Source organism: Hipposideros armiger, unplaced genomic scaffold (assembly GCF_001890085.2).
Source record: "Hipposideros armiger isolate ML-2016 unplaced genomic scaffold, ASM189008v1 scaffold_396, whole genome shotgun sequence".
NCBI lineage: Eukaryota > Metazoa > Chordata > Mammalia > Chiroptera > Hipposideridae > Hipposideros > Hipposideros armiger.
The window spans coordinates 115,293-127,002 of record NW_017731746.1 but is presented as its reverse complement, the minus strand read 5'-3'; the positions used below and the strand labels follow the sequence as shown (position 1 = coordinate 127,002).

Genomic DNA, 11,710 nt, shown 5'->3' with positions numbered 1-11,710 from the left:
GAAAATTATAAGACACTGAAGAGAGAAATCAAAGAAGATACAAATAAATGGAAATACATACCATGTTCATAGATAGGAAGAATTAATATAGTTAAAATGTCAATACCACCCAAGGCAATATATAGATTCAATGCAATTTCTATCAAACTACCAAGGACATTATTCTCAGAAATAGAACCTATAATCCTAAAATTTATATGGAACCATAAAAGACCCCAAATAGCCACGGCAATCTTGAGAAATAAGAACAAAGTGGGAAGTATCATGCTACCCAACATCAAATACCATACTGTTTGATTATTGTTACCCTATAGTACAGGCTGAGTCTGGGAGTGTGATAACCTCCAGCATTGTTCTTTTTTCTTAGGATTGCTTTGGCTATTTGGGGTCTTTTGTGGTTCCATACAAATCTGATGATTTTTTTGTTCTATTCCTTTAAAAGAATGCCATTGGGATTTTGATGGGGATTGCATTAAATCTGTATATTGCTTTGGATAATATGGCCATTTTAACTATGTTGATTCTTTCAATCCATGAGCTTAGAATGTCTTTCCATTTCTTTGTGTCTTCTTCAGTTTCTTTTTAAAATGTCTTACAGTTTTCAGTGTATAAGGTCTTTCACATCCTTGGTTAAGTTTATTTCTAGGTATTTTATTCTTTATTGCAATAGCAAAAGGAATTGGGTTTTTTTTATTACTTTCTCTGAGATTTTATTGTTAGTATATAGGAATGCAGTGGACTTTTGTATGTTGATTTTGTAGCTGGTACCTTTACTGTATTTGTTTATTGTTCTAATAGCTTTTTGGTGGAGTCTTGAGGGTATTCTGTATATAGCATCATGTCATCTGAAAAATGTGAAAATTTACCTTCATTTCCAATTTGGATGCCTTTTATTTCTTTCTCTTGCCTGATTGCTCTGGCTAGGATTTCCAATACTATGTTGAAAAGCAGTGGTGATAGCAGACAGCTTTGTCTTGTTCCTGAACGTAGACCGAAGGACTTCAGTTTGTTTGTTTTTTTAAAGATTTTATTGGGGAATTGCGGGAGGGGGACAGCGTTGGGGAATCGAGGAACGGGAACAGACAGCTAGACAAATTGGGTTTTGTTCTTCAGTCTAGTTGTGGAGGACGTTGCTTCACTGGCCCATGTTGATATGATCATTGTGCTCTTCCCGGTTGAGGCAATCGGTCGCTGGTCATTGGTCGGCTGCTCACTGCGGCTCACAGCAGCTCTCGCCGGCTGCCAGCTGCTCACACCTGCTGCCAACCACTCATGTAGCTCATGGCAGCCCACTGCAGCCTACAGCAGCCCAGCTCCAGGTCGAGCTGTTGTTCATCATCTTACCTGTAGAGGGTGCAGCGTCACTGGCCCTTAATGTGGGATCCGAACTACGGCCCTGCTGCTCAGAGCTGGTGCTCCCAAGCGAGCTCTTAACGAACTGAACCATTTGGCTGTCCAGGACTTCAGTTTTTCACCATTAATTATATTAGCTGAATGTTTGTTATAAATGGCCTTTATTATGTTAAGGTATTTTCCTTCTATATCCATTTTATTAAGTGTTTTAATCATAAACGGGTGTTGGATCTCGTCAAATGCTTTTTCTGCATCTATTGATAGAATGATTTTTCCTTTTTTTGTTTATGTGGTGTATCTCATTGATCAATTTGTGTATGTTGAACCATCTTTGTGCCTCTGAGATGAACCCCGCTTGGTCATGATTTATAATCTTTTTAATGCATTGTATTTGATTTGCTAGAATTTTGTTCAGGATTTTTGCACCTATATTTATCAGAGAGATTGATCTGTAGTTTTCTTTTTGTGTGTTATCCTTACCAGGTTTTGGTTTCAGGATTATGTTGGCTTCAGTTTTCTGAAGAGTTTGAGTAGGACAGGTATTAGATCCTCTTTGGATGTTTGGTAGAATTCACTAGTGAAGTCATCTGGTCCTGGACTTTTGCTTTTGGTAAGGTTTTGGATGGCCGATTCAATTTCCTTACTATTTATCAGTCTATTTAGATTTTCCAGTGCTTCGTGATTCAGTCTAGGAAGGCTATATGTTTCTAGAACTTTCTTCTAGGTTATTGAATTTGGTGGCATGTAGTCTTTTTAGTATTCTTGGATGATCCTTTGTATTTCTGTGGCATCTGTGGTAACTTTCCCTGTTTCATTTCTGATTTTGATTATTTGTAGCTTTTCTCTTTTTATCTTAGTGATTCTAGCCAAGGGTTTGTCAATTTTATAATCTTTTCAATGAACCAGCTCGTTGTTGCATTAGTTTTTTCTTTGTTCTTTTTGTTTTGTATTTGATTTAGTTCTTCTCAGATTTTTATTATTTCCTTCCTTCTGCTGAATCTGGGTTTTATTTGTTCTTCTTTTTCTAGTTCTTTAAGGTGTAATATGAGGTTGTTTATCTGGGATTTTTCTTCTTTCTTGAGATAGGCCTGCAATGATATAAATTTCCCTCTTAAAACTGCTTTCACTGCATCCCAATAATTTTGGTAGGATATATTTTCATTCTCATTTGTTTCTGTGTATTTTTTTTTTTTAAGGATGGGCGAAGTTCACAGTGGCCCATGTGGGGATTGAACCAGCAACCTTGGTGTTATCAGCACCACGCTCTAACCAACTGAGCTAACTGGCCACCCCCTCTATGTATCTTTTGATCTCTCCCCTTATTTCTTCTTTGACCCAGTCATTCTTTAAAAGTATGTTATTTAATCTCCACATATTTGGTGTTTTTCCTGCTTTCTTTTTGCAGTTGATGTCCAATTTGAAAGCCTGTGATCAGAGAATATATATACTTGATATGATTTCAGTCTTCTTAAATTTGCTGAGGCTGGTTTTATTTCCCAATATATGGTCTACCCTTGAGAATGTTCCATGTACACTATAAAAGAATGTATAGTCTGATGTTAGAATGAAGTGCTCTATAAATGTCAATTATGTCCATTTCATCTAATGTGTCATTTAGGGCTGATATTTCTTTATTTATTTTTTGTTTGGATGGTCTATCCATAGCTGTCAATGATGTATTTAGGTCCCCTACTATAATTGTGTTTTGGTCAATTTCTCCCTTTAATTCTATTAGTAGTTTCTTTGTATATTTCAGTGCTCTCTGATTGGGGCATAAATATTGATCACTGTTATGTCTTCTGGTTGTATTGTCTCCTTTATCATTATGAAATGTCCATTTTTGTCTCTTATTACCTGTTTTATCCTGAATTCTGTATTTTTATCATTTCTGTATTAGTTGTAGGCATATGAATTCTAACAATAGGTTTTAAGGAATATATATGTATATTTGGGTTTATACATGTGTATAATTAGGATGAGGGAATAAAAAGAATGCAAATGATATACATTTATGTATTAAATCCAAAGGATAATACTTGCATAATTGAATTCTTATTGGCGTCTTTGAAGTTTGGAGGTACAAGTTTAAAAGGTGGTGGAAAAGATCTTACATAAATGATAGTAAATGATAATAGAGTTTTATTTTCCCAATAGAAATCTTAAGGGTTTTAATCTAAGAGTTTTATTATTAGCCTTGCTATAGGGTAAATAAGAGTTAGCCCTTAATCCTTCCCGGATAATCATACTTCATGTGTCTAGTCCATTCATATTTGTAGTTCTCTTAGATGACTGTTTCATACCTCTGTCTCCTAAAACCTCCATCACTTCCTCTCCTATCCTTTTTCATCTGATGACCTTGCTGTTTCTTATTTAAAGTTGTATACAGAAAAGAATTTGTACCAGATAACATCACCTACCTCTCTCATACCGTGTATATTGTTTCCTTATACTTACTTAAAAACGTTATTCAAGAAAGTATCCTCCTTCTCTCCTGCATCATCAGTTTTTTTTCCTTTTGAATCAATCATATTAGCGTGCAAACATTGTTAGTTCTCCTAGCTTAGAGCAAACACACACAAACATTTTCACTCTACTTCTTGCTCTTGCCCCATTTTCTTTGTATTCCTTTACAAAGTTGCCTACACATCTACACATTGCTCAATACAGTTACTTTCTTAATGCAGCCTTTCTTGACCAACCTTTTTAAAATTTAATCCCCTTCACTTTGTCACTTTTCCTGTTATTTTTGTCCATAGAACTTTTATTTGTTTATTTTGTTTGTCTGTATTCCTACTCTGCTACCCTGAATGTAAGCTTCATCGGGGCAGACATTTTTATTTTGTCTTTTCACTGCTGTTTCCCCAACACTGAATAGAACCTGGCACAGAGTGGTCATTCAGAAATTTATGTAATGAATTAGTTATGGTTCTGATTTTACTGCCATTGTTTAAAATATTACACATTATGTGTTTGTTAAATTATTCGCTTCCATGAAGAAATAACATTATGGTAAAGTGTGTTTGAGTTTCACATTTCTTAAGAGAGCCCCATGCTAAGTTAAAACTTTATGTTTTGCTACTGATCTGTATAAGCTTATCAACATTAAAGTGTAAGAACCCTAATTAATTTCCCAATTATTCTTGTGCCACAGGTGATACTTATTTCATATAAATACCCACATACAGAACTGAATGTTTATTTACTTGTTTGCATCTGTGCTAGAAATACTTTTAGGAAAGTTGATTTGAGCTACAGTGTAGCTACTTCAGTTAGCTTTGAAATCCATTTCCTATTCTTCAAATGAATATTAGAGATCTCAATTTTTAGCAGTAATTTATTTTCAAATATAAAATCTCAGATCTTACAGGAATTGTTTAAATTCTGGAAATATATGACTTAAGCAAGTACACTATACAAAGTAAGTATGAAGAGGTTAAGATATTTCCTGTAAACATAAAAAATAGCTATTTTTAAAGACATTTCCCAAATTGATGGGAAGGAAAACACAACTATCTGGTAGTGGAACCAGAAACTGCAATTATTATGGGGAAAATCCTAACTAAGAGGAACTAATTTATGACAGTCACAGAAGTTAGTTCAGTAGTAAGCGCTACAGATGGCTATTGGAGGTTTAAGACTGTAACCCTTCTGCATCGACATCCAGTACCTTCTCATTAGGAGTGTGACTATTGTGAGGGCTCTTTAACTTTACACAGGAAAGTGACTGGAAATATCATGGTCTGTAGTGGGAGTATCTCAAATACAGCAAATAAAAATCATTGTTATATATGAGTAAATGTTTCATATGATGATTATAGGTTTTACCTATATTGATTCAAATAATGTATAACTGATTTATATTAACCAATGATTCTAGAAAGCCAAAGCCAACAGGAATAAGTAAAGCACAAAAGCATTTAATTATCTAGTAAAATGATTGTAGATATTTTCTTGTTGTATGATCTTCAGGAAAAGAGCTTATTTTCAAGTTTAAACAATAGAACATTCCAGAGCTGTGAAATTTGGATGGGTGGAACCCAGTAAATGAGCTTATACATGAATATGCTTATAAAAATAGGTATCCAAGTTCTATCTCTTTACTTTATATAAGTACTCATATACATCTTGAAAATTCCTTAGTGCTATCTCAATTTTTGTTTGCATTTTTGTTTTAGCACCTGAAAGTTTCTGTTCCTGATGAAATATCAGTAGATCTCGGTAAGTTTGGAGTACCAATATCCTGGAGAATTCGATCTTTGTAAATATGTATTTCAGCTCATTTCTAAAGGTTTTATCTGTCACATGGTGACTAGTAGATCATCTGAATTGCAACAGAGAGTCTATAATACATTTAAGGGTAAATGAAACCTGAATTCTGAGATGAAATACATGAATTGAATTGAAGAACCTCTTTGTCTTGCTCCAAGATAACTGCACCAAATAGCATTGGTATGTTGCCAGTTATAATGCATAGACTATACCTCTAGATCAAGTAATCCCTTCCCTTTTCTTTTTGCAGAGAAAAGAAGGCCTGAGCTTATTCCTGAAGATCTGCATCGCCACTATGTTCAAACCATGCAAGAAAGAGTCCACCCAGAAGTTCAGAGGCACTTGGAAGATTTTCGGTAAACTTGGTGATAGATAAAAGCTGTTATAGTTATTCTGAATTAATTTTCTTTTTCGGTAGGAAAAGATTACACATTAAATCCTTGGCTTATCATATGGTTTTTATCACTGTTATTAAAACATAGTGAACACCTAGAGTCAAAATGTTGGAGTGGTACTGAGAGTTCATAGTTCCTATTCCATATGACTTCAGGATTTGAGCTCAGCACTATGTACTAAGTATGTTCCTTCAGGATATGTGTTCTGTTGAGTGCTTGCTTCTAGAATTTTTTTCCACTGGTGTCCTAGGTGACATAGGCCCCAAAATAGAAAACTGGGACATTTTGTCTGTTGCTAGAAACTCATAGCTATGGAAACTCTGATGAAACATCTCCAAAGGGAGATAGTTTTTCTCTAGGCTGTCTCAGAAAATTTCTCCTTTTCCCTTTAGGCAGAAACGGAGCATGGGGCTGACCTTGGCTGAAAGTGAACTGACTAAACTTGATGTAGAGCGAGACAAGGACCGGGTAACTTTGGAGAAGGAACGGGCATGTGCAGAACAGATTGTTGCCAAAATTGAAGAAGTGTTGTAAGTAATAGGAGTATATGTATAAATGTCGTCCTCTACTGAGATGCTAATTATGCTGAAAGTACGGTCTGAACAAATTGTGTATGTGGAAGCAGTTATTTTGTCATAATACTTGAGAAACGGATTGTTTATTTGTGCTGTTTCATTTTAAATAAAGTTCTTGAGTTTCTTTTTCTGGATATTGGTAAAATGAGTAACTACAAAATTTGTAACTGATCAAAAACATATTGAATACTTTTTATTGGTTTCAATTCATAGGCTTTGGAAATTTTTCTAGCTATAAAACATTTGTAGTTGATGACATGAGTGTAAAAAACATGTAGTTTCTTTGGGAATAAGAGATTTTTTGGAATTTTATTCCATGTGACAGAGATTTAGGTGGGTCCCAAAGCATTCGGCCCTATTTTATTGTTTCAGGTACATGAGTTTAATAGCAACTCTTTTATTAAACTTTAATATTTTGTTTTTAAATGTTTTTATATTTAGGATGACTGCTCAGGCTGTAGAAGAAGATAAGAGGTAATATAACTTTTTTCCCTAGAATTCTAAGAAAAAAAGAAACTACTTTTTCTCTTATCAGTCCTAAATTATGTTTTATTTACTTTAACTTAAAAAATTTAGGCTGTCTCCCTCTTGTGGCTTATGGTTTATTTGACTAATAGTCTAGTGTCTCGACTAGAATCCTTTTCTGTTTGTAATGAATAGATAACTCCTTATTTTTTATTTGATGAATGAATTCTAAGAATTCCATCACTGAGGTTTTGGAAGTGATTTGCCAACTTTATTCTACCCACTTTCCTGTTTCAGAAGTCTTATTTTACTTAATCCTTTCTCCTCCAGTTCAACAATACAGTATGTTATTTTCATGTACATGAAGCATTTGGGGGTAAAAGTAAAAGAACCTCGAAATTTGGAACACAAGCGGGGTCGGATTGGATTCCTTCCAAAAATCAAGGTAAGACTAGAATAATAATAGTATGTTCAGGTTTCTGTACTTCTTTACATTTGATTGCAGTGCTTTCCTTCTTAGTATTTACCTTTTCAGCAAATTAGTGCTGGACAGTCTAATAGGTATAAGATACGGTCCCTGTTCTCAAGGAACTCAAAATCTAGTGAGAAATCCAGATATTTGAACTAATTATTAGACAATACGAAAAGTGAAAATGATTTACACAGAGGGCTACTCCCAACTGTGTTGTGGCCTTATCCTTTTCTTTTATGGTACCTGTCACAGTTTGTCATTGTGTTTTTGTTTAATTTTTGTTAGATCATAAAGCTCTATGAGGGCAAAAATCTCCATCATTGTATTCCCAGCTTTTAGCATAATGCCTTCACACATTATGAGCTTAGTAAAAATTTGTTCATGGGATAAATGAGTTGTTTGTTATAAAACTAGCTTTTTATTTTCCAAAATTATCAAACTCTAAAGTTGATATCTTTGAAAAGGTATCTTGAGTTTGGTGTGTACTTAGTCCTATCTGCTAACTTCTAACGAGCACTGTGTGTGTGTGTGTGTGTGTGTGTGTGTGTGTGTGTGTGTCTTTCATTTACATTTAGCCAGTTTCTTTCAAATGACCATTAGAATTGCATTTCTATGTTTGAAAGCAACAAAAGAAATCTATGTTATGTATCTCTTATCTCTTCGATTGTAATTCTACTCCAGCAAAGTATGAAGAAAGATAGGGAAGGCGAAGAAAAAGGGAAGCGAAGAGGATTCCCCAGCATCTTGGGACCCCCAAGGAGGCCAAGCCGTCATGACAACAGTGCAAGTATGTTGAAGTTTGAAATGCTGCATTCCTACCATTCCATGCCGCCTTTCATTAGAGGCTCATTTATCTAAAATGAATTACTGGAGAAAGGTGTTCTAGACATGATTCCACTGAACTTCCAATGTGCCTTGCTTTCATTCAATTATATTTCTAAACTAAATTCCCCTTGTGGCTACATAATTGTCTTAAACATCCTCTTTAATGGCAGTAGAGCAGTCCATCAGTTATCCATAACATAATTTATTTACCTATTCTGATTTTGTTTGCATTCAAGTTTGATTGTTAAAAAAAAAAAGTGTTCATGGATCTCTTCACCATACTTTGTTTAATCTCTTTATACATATATCACTTACTCTTTCCATAATTCTACATTTCTTCACCTCTGTTCTTTGTTTCCTCATCTCCCTCCACCCTAAGGCCTAATAGAGAGAGATCAGCCCACTAGAGAAGGCTGCGGGAGAAATAGGGATGATGGTACTATGGGGAAGAAGCTAGCTCATCTAGTGGCCCACAACTCAGGCAGTACTACATTCAAATATATTGGCATAGTTGGAATGGGGATGGTGTTGTGATATAGTGATGCTGAATGTCCTACACAATGAGGAATTCTCCCTCAAATGCCATTAGTGCCTTTGTTGAGAAACACTGAGAAGATGAAGGAAATTTTTAGAGAAGTTGAGGAGATGTAGCATTTCACAGATGCTGACCATGAGTTCTAAGGAATACAGAAAAAGAATTTTTAGAATTAAGGAAGGAAGAATTTTAGGATTAGTGATATACAAAGCTGTGTGAGGAAGTACAGTGCTATGGGGGATAATGACCTGAGAATTTTTAACTTCTTGTGGTGACTGATGTGAATAGGGATAATGAGCAGGATAGGAATTAGTCTGAGTGGTCTCTGAGGCATATTGTGATGATGAAGTTGTGAGTGCTAGGGAGAAGTGAGAAGATTCTAAGAGCTCGCAGAGCTAAAAGGCTTCTTTTTCACTCTTATAAATGAATATAGCTCCGTATGTATCTTTGTTTTAGCATTCCCTCTTTCCCCACCTGCCATTGCTCTCCTCATCTCCTTTTCTCATGATTCATCTTCCTTTACTCCTTTCTCTCTCCCTCATCTTCCACCATCTCCCTCCTTTATCTTCTTTTCTCCTCCACCTTCGTCTGCCTTTCTCCCTCCTTTCTGTTTCATTTTTCTTTCTATCTTCTCTTTCCTTTCCTTTTTCTTTTTTCCTCACTCTAATCAATAATCAATCTTAAATTTTTCTAGGGCCCACCATGTTTCAGACATTTTTGCAGATCCTTTACATTATCTTTTTTTTAGCTGTTTTGCAACACAAATTGTTGACCATTTCTTTCTGTTCAGTTGGCAGAGCCATGGAACTTCAGAAACAGCGCCACCCTAAGCACTTACCCACACCCTCATCTGTGAGTCCTGAACCCCAGGACTCTGCTAAGTTGCGCCAGAGTGGGTTAGCAAGTGAAGGAGCAGACATTGGATACCTGGCAGCCAATCCCATGTCCTCTACAGTTTCAGGGGCCACTCTTTCCCAGGAAGGAGGAAAAGAGAATGATATGGGTGAGCTGTAGTTCAACTTAACTATGTAGCAAGTTTTTAAAACAATCACACTAAGAAACAGCACAGCAGATTATTATAATCAAGACTGAATCCCAGTTAAATTTAGTTTTAACATTTTGATTTTCTACCACTAGTGACAAATCTATGCTGAACGGTAACTTTAAGTTCTCATCCATTCAGAAACACTGAGCTTTCTGTTTGGCATTAGCTTCATACCAGATGTTAGCATACAATAATTATACATAGATTCTTGCCCCATGCACTTAGTGTCATGGAAAGATAGTTACACACTCTTACAAATTCAAATTGTGCTAAGTCTAATAAAGGAAATGTAAAGGGAGTATTGAGGGGACTAGTCAGTAGTTTGGATTCTAAAGAAAACTTTAAAAATGAGAGATACTAGAAATGGTTTTTAGATGCTAAGGGGAAACCAGTTGTGAAGGAGAGGTTCTTCAAATTGCAGGAAATTAACTACAACAAATAGAACAAAGTTTTGAGGAGAGAGGAGATGAGATGCAGAGCATATGAGATATGACAGTTAAGTTCGCAAACTTGTCACTGTGCACTTACGTTGGCAGCATTGTACAAACAGCTCGGTAAGGTTTCATAACCTTGGTATATCAGTATCTCACAGCTGTGTTTGTGTCGACGTGTGGGAATGTCTTACTGAGTGCCTTATTGTTGTGTGTTTTTGTGTGCTGTTGCGAGAATGTCTGAGCTTGAATTAGAGCAACAAACAAACATTAAATTTCTTGTTAAACTTGGCAAGAGTGGAAGTGAAATCAGGGATGTGTTAGTCCAAGTTTATGGGGATAATGACATGAAGAAAATGGCAATGTACAAATGGACTAAACGATTTCTGAGGGGAGAGAACGCATCACTGATGAAGAGAAGTCAGGGCGGCCAGTAACAAGCAGAACTGATGAAAACAATGCAGACATTTGTTGAGTTGTGTGTCAAAATCGTCGGCTGACTGTGAGAAGCATAGCAGACCAAGTAAACATCGATAGAGAAACAATTAGGAAAATCTTGGCATGGGAAAGGTGTGTGCAAAAATGTTCCCGAAGGAGCTCACCGATGAACAAAAGCAAAGGAGAGACGAAGTTTGCCAAGACCTTTTGGAGAGGCAAGACAATGTTTTGGGCAGTGTTCTCCCTGGTGATGAAACACGGGTGTACCAATATGACCCTGAAACAAAGTGTCAAAGTGTACAATGGAAGTCAGCCAATTCTCCATGACCAAAAAAGTTCTTTCAGCCCAAAATCAAGAGTCAAACGATGTTGCTAACCTTTTTGATGTCCGAGGGATTATTCATTATGAATTTGTGCCAAGTGGACAGACAGTTAACCAAGTTTACTATTTGGAAGTGCTGAAAAGTCTGCATGAAAAGTTAGATGAAAACAGCCTGAACTTTTCGCCAGTAATTCATGGCTCTTGCATCACGACAGTGCACCAGCTCACACGGCACTGTCTGTGAGGGAGTTTTTAGACAGTAAACAAATAACTGCATTGGAACACTCTCCCTACTCACCTGATCTGGCCCCCAATGACTTCTTTCTTTACCAGAAGATGAAGGAAATATTGAAAGGAAGACATTTTGATGACATTCAGTACATCAAGGGTAATCCGACGACAGCTCTGATGGCCATTCTAGAAAAAGAGTTCCAAAATTGCTTTGAAGGGTGGACTAGGCGCTGGTATTGGTGCATAGCTTCCCAAGGGGAGTATTTCGAAGGTGACCATAGTGATAATTAGCAATGAGGTATGTAGCACTTTTTCTAGGATGAGTTCGCGAACCTAATTGTCAGACCTCATATG

The 11,710-nt window shown here is 36.1% G+C and overlaps 1 protein-coding gene across 6 annotated transcripts in view; it reads left to right on the top strand.

Moving 5' to 3' along the window:
• The window catches only part of ARHGEF12 (Rho guanine nucleotide exchange factor 12), a 231,353-nt gene that overhangs the window by 149,364 nt on the left and 70,279 nt on the right, over window positions 1–11,710 (top strand). For all 6 annotated transcript variants that reach the window (XM_019663597.1, XM_019663594.1, XM_019663593.1 and 3 more), the window contains 7 exons: window positions 5,529–5,571; window positions 5,873–5,978; window positions 6,410–6,547; window positions 7,034–7,066; window positions 7,388–7,502; window positions 8,211–8,316; window positions 9,680–9,892. In XM_019663597.1, coding sequence (XP_019519142.1) covers window positions 5,529–5,571; window positions 5,873–5,978; window positions 6,410–6,547; window positions 7,034–7,066; window positions 7,388–7,502; window positions 8,211–8,316; window positions 9,680–9,892 — 754 coding nt within the window. The remainder of the gene's footprint in view (window positions 1–5,528; window positions 5,572–5,872; window positions 5,979–6,409; window positions 6,548–7,033; window positions 7,067–7,387; window positions 7,503–8,210; window positions 8,317–9,679; window positions 9,893–11,710) is intronic.